Below are 12,540 nucleotides of genomic sequence, written 5' to 3' on the forward strand. Positions count from 1 at the left end.
TGGGAATGGTGCCTCGTCCAACGTCCTTGCCTCTGGCCACTCTCCCCTTGGCATGGCCTGGGAGTCAGGCTTTGTGGCGAGGTAGGAGCCCCGGTCCTTGTTGCAAAGCAAAGTGCTGGCAGTGCGGGGATGAGAGCTGAGCTCTGGCTCCTAGGGTCTGTGAGCGACCACTCCTCTTCCTCTTTCCCCTGGGCCTGGGGATGCTGTGAGGAAGGTTGGCGCCAGCCAATTCCTGAGACTCTTGTTTTGGTGAGGGCAGTCAGATGAGGGCTGAAGGCAGCCAGGTCCAAGCTGTCCTGTTTCCTCCAGGCCTAGCCATACTTGTCTCAGGACTGCCCTGAGCTGCCACATGCTGGTGTGGTAGAAGAAAGCAGTAGCTGGTGGCCCCATCTGGGGCCTGCTGTAGCCATGGTCATGTCCACCCCCAGCCTGGGCTCTCACATTTGTCCCTTTCCTAGCCCTAACTGCCAGTGTCTCCACAGGACAAGGAGTCCTTTGCAAAGGGCTTTATACAGAATTTCAATGATATGTTTTACTGCTTAATTTTGGATTTTGACATGAGTCTGTCTTGAATGTTCCTCTTCGCAGTGCTAAATGTATTGTGTTTTCTTTAATGATTACTTCGCCATGTTTGGAAGTCATGAGGTTAATTTTTTATTGTATGTATTTTATTATAACTTACATTTGGAGAGCTCAGTCTGAACATGGAGACTGCATCTGTACAGTTAGAGTGGACTTCCTTACAAGATGCAGTGACTTCTAACATGGTGGAGGCTACTTAGGTCTCTTAACTATGTCTGTTTTAGGGAAGCAGATGGAAAATAAAGTTTTGAGGCAAGGTGCATTTAGTAGATATTTCATGTGTTGCAGAGTTAACATAAGGGCTGCCTAAATCACAATTTTCTGTCCAATATTTTTTATTGTTTTGAAGCTCATCAACTGTGAACAGGGTATTATGGTACTGTAGGTCTTTTGTTTTGCTTTGTCTTTAATATTGTATAATTTTTTTCTTTTTTTTCCCAGGTCTAACAGTCATGTCTTGCTGTGCAGCTTTACATTTGTTCTGCTTTTGATGGAAAGGAAAAAATTCTCATTAAAATAAAATGTGTGAATATATCTGAACTCCCTTTTGAACTTGCATTTTATAGATAAAACTTTTTTTGTAATAAACATACATGTTTGAAAAAGTTTCATTTTAGTATCTCTTTTGTCATTTAAGATATTTTCTTTGCTTAGTTCTATAGAGGCTTTCAGGTTTATTGTCCCCTTTTAATATCTTTATCTGTAAGCCTAAGTCCACCTAAATGTGTATGGTTTGGTCCATATTCCATATATCTTGAAATTCCTGCTTTTCTTAGTGTTCCATCAGAGTAAATTCTTCTATTTAACTATCAATTCTAATAGATTTTATCTTTTCCTCTCCTTCTTGTTCTAGCCGTGCCTTGGCTTTCTCAGATTCATGGCTGTCTTTTACTGAATATTCTCTCTCTGGCACAGCTGAATTATTGCGAGGTTAATTCCTCACCATATGGTCTGGACTGCTTCAGGATGTTTTGCTGTTGAAAACTATTCTGCCTTAAAGTTTTGTGAGTTTTGTATTGTTTTGGCAGGGACAGTTCAAAATTTTCTCACTAGGATTTTGTAAATTACAAACTGCTTTGTAGCATCCCTCCAGACTGGCTAGCTGATTCCGTATCCAGGTGGCTGACTTCCTTGGAAGTCTTTGAATTTTGTCTCTGGTATTCTGTTTTTTGAATTATTTGTTATGGCATGTTTAGAAAGTCATGGCTGAATCAAAGTTCTTTTACTGTCTGTGAAGCTTATTATTTTATTAAAGCAAACTGTGCCAGGGACTTCCAATGGGGAGCTGGCAAGCTCAGCAATTCCGTTTGCTAGTCCAGATCTGACTTTGGGGTTTTAAAATCCAAAACCTGTCTTCGCTGCCACAACAACTTTATGTTGGAAAAAACTCTTCAGTCACTAAAAATAGCTTTTAAACCAAAATATCTTCTCTTGGACTCACACTGCAAAAATTACTTTTGAAACTTAGAGAACACTAATTGCATGATTTTAAGGAGACTAGGTGTTAAAGTATAGTCATGAATTCACTTTTCCAGCAAAATCCAATTACATGTCCATATTTTCTGCTTTATCATAGACTTTTATATAAATGTGCAGTTTAGAACCAAATGTTCATTTCATTGCCATTTAAACAACAGAATTTTAAAGTATTATACACCTTAAACTGAAATTACTGATACAAAATGAGTTGGCATAAACTCATCTCTGGGGTAATGCAGGACTTGATGCAGAAGATTTATATTTGAATTTTTCTGAAATGACAAAACATAGTTAAGATACAGTTATTTTTTTACTTGCATGAAAATTGTTGGCAGAATTAACTTAATCAGTAGTATTTCTGGAGGTCTGGTTGGCAAAGATTTGTGTGCATACTTAGTTTTTAGGCATTCTTTGGTAGCCCTCTGAAAATCACTGGCAGTATCCTACAAGCATAGTATTACTTTGGGCATAATTGTTGGTATTTTTAACTGCAAACTGATGTTGCACAGCACCCCATAGGTGTGTTTCTATAATCTTCATTTTTCATGAAGTGTTTACCAGTTCCAGTTTGACCTGGCACAGCAGAACATCTTCTTAAACGTACTCCGTAATTCTGGGCTTCGGAATGCAAAAATCATAGGGTCGATGATGGCATTGCACATTATGAGCGTCCCATTCACATGGAAAATGGACATGTAGCAGGCACAGTAAGGGTTATGTGGGCAAAACCTTGCTAAGAGGATGTGAAGAACAAAGGGGGCCCAACAGCAAAGGAAAACTCCAAGGAAAATAGTCAGTGTAATGGCTCCTTTCATGTTAGTTCTCTGATGGACTGTGCTGGTTGGCAGTGAGGCGATCTTTTTAGCATGAGATCGAGCCAGGAGGAACATATGGACGTAGAGGCACAGTATAAAAAACATCATTAAAGGGAACAGGATGGTGAAGGGAATGACTGTTGCTGCTTCATAGGAGAAGAGGGCAATGGCAATGCTACTGCCAGCACAGAATGTCCAAATGACTGCCAAGATAACCAAGGCCCTTCTTAGTGTCATGATGTTATGGTATCGCAAAGCGTAGAAGATAGTGATGTATCTGTCTGCTGCAATAGCTAACAAGCTGAAAATCGACCCCAGTAAAGACAGAATGAACATGGAATCCATGGCATCATCCAGCTTTTTCTCAAAGTCCCCACGACGTGTCAGGTACCCCATTTTGCACAAGATGATAAAGATGTTCTCCAGAGTTTTGTACAAGCTACCTAACATGTCTGAAATGGCTAAACTGCAAATGAAGAAGTACATGGGCAAGTGCAAATTCTTATTTCTAACAACAGCAATAAGGACAAGCAGATTTTCCAGTATTCCAGCAGCAGCAACAGTGAAAAAAACTTCCTCTGGCACCACGACCTGGGTGCAGTCAGTGATATTTAAGGAGAAATCACTTATATTTTCGAGGGAAGGAATGCTTGTCTGCCCTGGGTGTTTGATTAGGTTGGAAGGTTTCTCAGCGCTCATTTCTTCTAGTTGTGGAAAGATTCTGGGTTGTTATTTTTCAGGCTTGGCTTTATTCTGAAGCTGACCTGTCAGTCAGACCATTCTTCTTTTGATGAAGGCTTTCTCCTTCATCTGGAGCAATTTTAAGACTTAACTGAAATGTTTGGAATTTCTCCTACAATAAAACATGTAGAAACACAAATATCAAGAAGAAATTTACCACACAGATATGGTGAAAATAGACATTTGAAATATCACCTATTGCAATGGAATGAACATATATCATCATCAGAGAGAGGCAAAGTTGGTTTGGATAAAATAAGAGCTGCTCCAGGCTTCGCTGAGCCTTAGAGGAAAATAAAGTGTAAATTCTCTTTTAGCTTCAAAGCAGTTTTAAAAAATACATGTAGTTTTCTTTACCAATGAGCATCCCACCTTTGCTGAAACTGATCTGACAGACTTCAAGAGTTTGGCAATCTTTACTGGCCCAGCTGTTTGCTTTGAGAAAGTCTGGCATTTCTCACAAGATTTGCAGTATTATTAGACACAAATAAGACAAATGCCAAGAGAAACTGTTGTCCAGGACAGTAACATGTTTACCACCACACTGTTGATGGTGAAATGAAATGCCCTCAATTTAGATGTGAACATTTGTAAATATTGATCATCTTTTTAGAAGCATGTTAGATACTAGTGAGAGGCTTCCTTTTCATTTAAATTGAAACCATCTTTTGATTTGACGAACATATTTCTAATGCAGATTAAGATCCAAAGCACAATTTTTTCTTGGCTGTATTTTACAACTGTCTAAAAGACCAAATGTTTATTTCAGCATCAAGATGATGTTTTCTTTTCTCCATAATGATCCTGATCTAAACTACATCAAAACATACAGGAATTTTTCCAAAGGATTAAGATTTTTAGTCTTTTCATTAATGTATAAATGGATATGACATTAATTTAGCTTGGATATTACCCATAAACAATAAGACCTGCTTTTTCTTGTCATTTTTATAGCCCCACTTGTGAAACGCAGATGCAGTTGCTGTTTGGAAAGTCCCCTTTTTTAAAGAACTAATATATTCTCCCCCTGTTTTTAAGTTTAGAACAGCTTTGTTTGACACTTTCATGCCAATAAGTCTTGAAATTCCTTTGGACATTTGTTCATAGTCAGGGTTGCCAAATGCCATAATACACTCTGTTACTGTTTCAAAGGGGGAAGTAAAAAGTTTTAATTATTTTATATACAAACAATGCTCTCTGCAAGCGTCAGTGGGTATCCATAATGGGGACAGCTGAACTGCTGCTTGAATGTGATTAACCTTAGTGCAGATGAATGTGTTTGGCCACTTTTCAGTGGAAAACAGGTTTCTGACCTGGGTTTGCTAATGTTATCATCAGCTGAGATTGCCAGTAAGGTGCTACTTGTGGTGGAGAATGCTGAGACTTGGACCACCAGCCATCATGAGTTCAATTGAAACAAGCTCACTTAAGAGAAAGCATTCAAGAGAGTACCCATACTTATCTGAAAACAAAGGCTGTGTAGTGGAATAAATGAACTATATTGCACTGCAGCACACATGGGCATTCCCAAAGACAGTTAGATCAACATCTGTCAGTATGTGAAGGAAGGAGTTGCTAATAAAAATAAGAAACTCAGCAATGTCTTTATAATGATATGTTTTTCCTATTCTCACCTAGAGCTATTGTCAGAGTTAAGTGTTATGATCTCTAATCTAGCAATATCTGTTTAACAACTTAATTTTCACTCTTAATAGGAAGTCAACGTGGACACTTCAGACAAAGCCTAATTTCAGTGGGATTTAAACAGGACAATCAGTTGGCAAAAATGCATTTGTTAAGTCACTATTCTCTCAGAACTGTTTTTCAATAATGCTTCTTTGCTGATATAGTCATATTGCTGAACTAATCTGCCTGACAAACGTGAAAGTTTCTTCTCTGAAAACATATAGTATTATGAATGGCATGATATATTACATCTGCTGCTCATAATTTTACAGTAACTTCATATTACGTACAGCATTTGGTTAGAGCAGAGAACTTGTAAGGGCTTTAGTGCAGTTACAGCAAACTGAATAATTACATTATACCACTTAATGTTGTTTTCAAACAACAGAAAGCCAGAAAAAGACATTCTTATTTCAGAGAGTCTAAGCAATGTAGGACAGATAGACTACACATGGGATGTAAAGCTGTTGTGAACGTGATGAGTAACCTCAGTGTGTCCTAAAAGGTAATGGAAAAAGAAGACACCTTGGAGCTCGGATGCACACTTCCACTGGCTACAGAAATTAGAGCCAAGGTCATTTCACACAAAGCTATAATTATCAGGTGGAAAAAAAGTTTACTTCCTGTTTTGTTTGTACTACCAGAGACAGCTTGGCTGCAACAGATTTCCTCCCCACTGTCAATACCTTGCCAGTTTGCTTCATCATTGTATTGTCCAGAAAAAGGGTTCATGCTACTCACCAACACCACCCTCTGAAACACCTCAGATTTATCTTTTGCAGGTATCTGCAAAGTCAACGTTTCACAGCTAGTGTTTACCTGTCAGAATTATTAAAAATAGAACAAAACAATTTAAGAATAAAAAGGTGCTTTATACTACAATAATTTTTTCCTGGCAATGGCTGAACTATTTGGATTTCACCTTTCTCGAGGTCATTCACAGTCTAAGAATAAGTTTGCCTGACTGTAGCAAGGAATGTAAAACAGTCAAAAAGCAATAAATGACAAAAAAGACCCTTTAAGTTTGAAACACATTTGCAAATGTAGCTGTATCACAAAAACTGCAAAAAACTCAACCCATTCTTTTTCATGTTTAAATTAGGTCCTGGAGGGAGAAATCAACAGCTCAGTAACATTGGATATTCAGAAACATTATTTATCTAGAAAGAGGCAGTATCCTCAGCTGGTATAATGGGCAATGAGCTGATGGCAATAGCGAAGTTACTAAAAATGCATACATTTGTAATATTATCAGCAATTTCTATTCAATTTGTAGTTATCCAGAGCAAGATGAAACAGGAAACTGGGAGACTGGAAGCCAGGACCAGAAACTATACTGACAATATTGTACAAACTTAGGAAACAAATAGAATTCAGATTACCTGTCAATTGTATTCGTTCACCATGATTATGGTTTGGCTCTTTACAACACTCTGACACTTGTGAAGTATGTTCGCACTGATATATATTACACAACTAAAAGCCAGCCCCAGTACTTCAGCTTGTGACAAGGCTGAGAATGCCTCTGTTGGTGCTGGGAGCTCCCAACACTGTGCAGGATTAGCCTTGGACAAAAAGCATAATTATCTCCTGTGTGCCCAGTGCCTATTGATTACAAGAATTCAATTTTCTCTACAGCAGAAATGCAATGACTTAGCACCTGAAAGGTCTGGAAGTAATAGGTCTGCACTTGATTTCACTTTTTTTTTTATTGGATGAAAACTCATTCATTAAATAAATAAACAACACACTTCCCTCAATCCCAAAATGTTAAATAAACTGGCCTGGTCAGCTGTAATAGCAACAAAAGTAATTTCAGCTGTGAACCATAATGATAAGATATAGTAAAGAAATTATATATCTTAAATACTGTATAATTTCCCAGGTGTTTTTGCATCTATTAATTTTTTACTAGAAAACCATACCACCCTTTATTGGAGAGACCCCAAGCTGTATTTGCTCTCTAAACAGCTGGCAGTAAATAAAAACTGAAAGGGTATTGAGTAGTCTCTTCCGCTTCTGGACTGCACAAAGCAGCTGAGATAACTAGCCAATTATGTAGATGCAATAATTTGTTTCTAGAACCATGAAATGTATTAGTCCCCTGTCCTTCTCTCTCTCTCCATATTTAAAAAAAAGTAATTTTTTAGGAATGAAGAACAAGTGTTTTGTGTTTCAGACACAGTATATACCATATACTTCACCATCCATTCAGTATATACAGAGGTACTTATTTGTCACTTGAAATACCATGACCTTTTCTCAATCCAAAAAAGTCTCCAATGTATTAACAAATGCCTTCTGATGTCATTAGCTCTAGCACTTCATCCCCAAAGCTATCCAGTATATAAACTCTCATTGGTTTAAATAAAAGTACCTTGGGCATCAGGGCACCTGGTAATACGTTCAGCTTAGTCCTCCTTCTAAAACTTGGTCATAGTGGAACATTAATCCCTTGTGGAGGTGGTTGGACAAGCTGTGTGTGACTGGTGACACTGCCTGGTGCTGCTTAGGACGACCTTCTTTTTCTGAAAATGACAGCAAAAGTCCCGTGGATGGGAGAGAGATACTTTTTCAGTCACTCTCATTCAAGCTGTTTCAATTTTGCATCAAAATACGTTTGACAAAAAACTATGGACAATTACCTTTTCTCTTGTTTCTAGCTTTTCCAGATGTACCAGGCATTTAAGAAGGAAAAAAGTCACTTAAAAACATTGATGTGGAGGCTTAGTTTTCAAAGCTGTAAAACAAGCAAAAGGACCTTTCCTTTCCTTTCCTTTCCTTTCCTTTCCTTTCCTTTCCTTTCCTTTCCTTTCCTTTCCTTTTCCTTTCCTTTCCTTTCCTTTCCTTTCCTTTCCTTTCCTTTCCTTTCCTTTCCTTTCCTTTCCTTTCCTTTCCTTTCCTTTCCTTTCCTTCCTTTCCTTCCTTCCCTTCCCTTCCTTCCCTTCCCTTCCCTTCCCTTCCCTTCCCTTCCCTTCCCTTCCCTTCCCTTCCCTTCCCTTCCCTTCCCTTCCCTTCCCTTCCCTTCCTTCCCTTCCCTTCCCTTCCCTTCCCTTCCCTTCCCTTCCCTTCCCTTCCCTTCCCTTCCCTTCCCTTCTTCAGTAAGTAAGCAATGGCTTTCATGGAGACAAAGGGTACTGGACCTGTTAAAGGAAGGTAAGCTATGAGGACAGGATGTTCCCTACACTTTCTAATGGGGATTTCTTTTTGTCTACCAGCTGGACTTAGCCCTGAACAAGCAAGTAAGTGAAAAAGGACACACAGAGCCTGATTCTGCCTTGCCCCGCACATTGTATAGTTCTTTACAGATGGTAAAAGTAACTGAGTCAGAGGAATTACTCTACAATATTTACAGACTCCTAAGGGCTCTGTTAGCTTGCAAGTTGCCTGCTCTACCTCCCCTAGCTTTTCTGGCCATAGCTAAAGTGAAGATCACCGGCTGTCTCAGAGTATTTAAAATATCTCACAGACTTCTAGGTTGACTGTGATTAAGGTGCCTCAACATGGCCTGTATAAAAAACCCCAAACAGAAATCTGTCTGCTTGATGAACAGTAACAGATCATATGTGAAACATCCTCAGCTGCAATTGTTAAACTCTTGAAGGAAACAGTTTCCTCAGATGGCCTGGATTTTAAATCCCTCACCAGTTATTAAACAGATCCAAATAGTGCAGGAAACAACTGAGAAGTTGCTATTAAACTTTAGTGGCAGCACAGTTCTTCAATAATGTATAAGTAATGCTTCTTTTTGAACCAAGCTGTGAAGTGAAACTTGGAGCATTCTTTTTTTCTGTGTGGAGGAGAGCTGACTGGTAACTTTGTGAGAGGTTATGGTTTCACAGCAAGCCCTGAGCCAGCTTAGCAGCTCGCCGTGCTGAAAGGCAAATTTCCAGCTCTCCCTTCCCATCTGTACTTCTCTCTGCTCCTGCACTCTCACTCCTGTTATCTCCCTTGAGCCTATCCAAACCTTTTCTTCCCTAAATAACAATAGCAATTATTAGTGTGTATATATCACATTTTCTCCTTACACCATGGTGTACACTGAAAATGGGGTATGCTGGCGGTGCCAATTGGTGCAGGGGCTGCAGCACGCTGTACTGACGTGTGAGGTAGCTGCAAGCTACCGTGCATAGCAGTTTACTCAGGGTAAACTAACCCTAACTTTGTGATCTCTTTGTCAATAACTACATTTCCACCAGTGCCAACACCATGCTGTTTCCATCCAGCTCAGACATCCCTACCAGCGTAACAATCTCTGTACAAACTGCAGCATAAGTAATTCCTTGGTTGTGAAACTTGGATGCCAGGGTTCCTCCTCCGCTAGGGCTGATTAACCAGGTCCTTCCTCTTAAGAAACTATTCAAGGCCCTAAGGGCCCTTCCTTTGGGAATCCTGCTGAAAGTATTGGTATTTCCCAGCAGTAACTGAGAGGGCAAAAAAGTGTGCATTTGATAACTTTCTGTCACGCAAAACTAGAAAAGATCTATATTTTAAAATTCACATTTTATGTTACAAACTTTGTTCAGCAAACACTGAACAAAACAGCAGTTGTGATGGCAAAAGAGTGACAGCATTAATTTCCATCCTGTTCTGAATGTGAACAGCCTCTACTGTTTGCTTTTAGGTCTAACAGAAAGATCTCTTTCCAGGAAAGGTCTTTCAGAAACACAAGTTTCCCCTGCTTCCTGCTGTAGGTACATGCTAGAAAAAAGTACTGCTTGTTCAGAGAACAGTGAGATAGCTGGACTCTGTGCTTATGTTTCATTGTTCAGTTGCTAAAACCTCTGTCTTCTCATCGAAGTAAACACGTCATATGAAAAACTAATTTAATACAGAATACATTAATTGTGGTATTGATATGAGCACAGTCCTTTTCCTTCTAAGTCTTTTTTTTTTTTTTTTAATTTTTTAAAATTACAGTCTAGGTAAAACAATATCAAATAAGGCTATGTGAAAACTATGATGAAAAATTAAGATACTATGATACCTGATGTTTCATCTTATCATCAGTTGAAATTTTATGAACAACTCCAATTAGTATCCATAATCTATTAGATCATTTATTCTTTTGCTTTGATCTCCCTCTAGTGTTCAAGAAAATAGGGTTAGCCAGGTATTAATGACTGGTTACAGATATTCTGGTTCCTCACATGTCCGGACACTATATAACATTATGTAGTCTAATCTCAAGTTCATGAATTGGTATCAGACCTAGATAAATGTTTGTTGTATAAGGGTGTTCACTGCAATATATCTTGGAGATTTACTGCATTAGAATAATGAATATATGTCCCATATAATTTCAATGTCTACTACTTTCTTAGAAATAACTTCACACTGATAGACAGTACTTTTTGAAGAAAACAGCAAAGAGACCAAAAAAAGGAAGTGTATGCATATACAAGCTAAATACAGAGTAAATGATGTTGTATCTGAAGCCATACATATACCAACTGGGCTAATTACTAGCAAAATATTTCTCACACAGTTATAACTGTGGCTTCCTTATAAACAGCATCTCTAGAGTGAAATTAGGCTGCAAATCAGACTTGCTGAAATTTTAAATGTCAGATATGTGTGTATATGTTGATGAGAATTCTATATACTAAGTTTTGTCCTGACTTTGGAAACTGTATAAAAAGAATTTGCTGACTAGATCAGAAACTGGACAGACTGGAGGTCTTGCAAAGAATACAGATGAAGAAAGTCTGAAAGATGGATTTATTTCTTATGGATACTTCTTTTTCTTTTCCCCTTAAGATCAGCATTGAAATAACACAATTATGTGTTTGTTTTATGAATAAGGAAAAATGTCACTTTCAGGAAAGACTTCCTCATTCGTATTTAAGGTTAGGTATATTCAATAGGCCATGATTTTGTTGCCAACAGCAAAAAACGCAATAAAGCATTTAAGCTATGCAGAAACTTATTGGCCAGGACTGCTTCTCTCTATACAATGCTAGTGTAGCTTCATTCAAAACATGCAAAGCTGTGGGTATTTCAGCAAAGATACTGAAAGCAAGAAAAGTAAAAATGATTAAGAAGAGACGGAATGAGTTCTCAATATACTTAAAAAAATCTTTGCAATAGCAGAGAGAAAAAGAAATTATTTAGGACGTTTATGAATGAAATGACAAGAACCATTAAAATGACAGTGAGAAAAAGAAATTAAAGCTGAAAAGTCAGGAAATGTTTTGTAATTGATTAACTCCTTGCGGCAGTATCATTTTTCACATATAATTGCTGAGACTTTAAGCTATGCTGTTATGTCAAGTATCTGGAACAAACCAAAATTGCATAAAGTATTGGAGGTTATATAAAACCTCTTCTCTTGTCATGAGGCATAAACACAGAATGCCCGCAAAGTCATTAGTGAAATAACCCTCTTCATATCAAGTGTGTGGACAATTTATTGAAAATGAGCAATCATCTATAGAGAGAAAAACCAGAACATGTAGAAAATCAAGGGCTGCAAATGCACTAATGCACTAGTGACTGGTGTTTTGCTTCCTTATCCAGTACTGGCACTTTGGAGGGGCCTTCCCACTGGTGCAGACAGCACGCGGTGCTCTGGGGAGGGGGAACTTTTACAAGTCATTTAATACACAGCTATCAGGGAAGGGAATGAAATTCTGTGAAGGTTTCCCCTGTCTTTGCAGCTGGACAGTATGTGTGATCATGAGAGTTGGGTTTTTTTTGAAACACGTGGAGTCTCACTCTCCATAAAGCTGCTGTTGCTTTGTAAAGTTGTGATACATTAGGAAATATAATTATTAGTCTATTGTAATTTGTAACAGCATAATCTACCTCAGGAAAAAAAAAGCCCTGCTGTGCCTGATGCAGGTAATTGCTTTGGATGTGATGTACTTAAACCCTTTGGTCACATCCTTCATTCCAGTAAATCAGTCTCAATCCATTGGAGTGACTTGGTGACAAGCTACAATGATCAATGCCTACTAAATATATGTTTCTTTATTAAGATTGTAGTAGGCTGATTCATGGGTTTTTTTGAAACATTAGTTACTGTGCTCCAGACTTAATAGTCTGCTTTTATTACACTGTTTTTTCTTATTTGCTTCCAGAATAAATTAATTTTAAGCCTATGTATAGCTGTAACTTTCTGCAAGGAATGAAAAATAATAGTGAATTTGAATACAGGACAAATAGTTCTCTGGAATCATTGTAAAAATCAATCAAGAGGCCTTCAAGTGACATTTCTGAGGCCACTGCTCTGTTG

The 12,540-nt window shown here is 38.2% G+C and overlaps 1 protein-coding gene across 1 annotated transcript; it reads right to left on the bottom strand.

Annotated features, from left to right (window-relative positions):
* Positions 1-2,615: 2,615 nt before the first annotated feature.
* MC2R (melanocortin 2 receptor) lies at positions 2,616-3,575 on the bottom strand. The gene has a single exon (XM_050892400.1). It carries the CDS (start codon positions 3,573-3,575, stop codon positions 2,616-2,618), a length of 960 nt encoding a protein of 319 aa, XP_050748357.1.
* Positions 3,576-12,540: the final 8,965 nt, after the last annotated feature.

This window comes from Gymnogyps californianus, chromosome 2, assembly GCF_018139145.2.
Source record: "Gymnogyps californianus isolate 813 chromosome 2, ASM1813914v2, whole genome shotgun sequence".
NCBI lineage: Eukaryota > Metazoa > Chordata > Aves > Accipitriformes > Cathartidae > Gymnogyps > Gymnogyps californianus.

What these genes read in the sequence shown, in the direction of transcription:
- MC2R (XM_050892400.1), bottom strand. Translation starts at nt 3,575, where the DNA reads ATGAGCGCTGAGAAACCTTCCAACCTAATCAAACACCCAGGGCAGACA.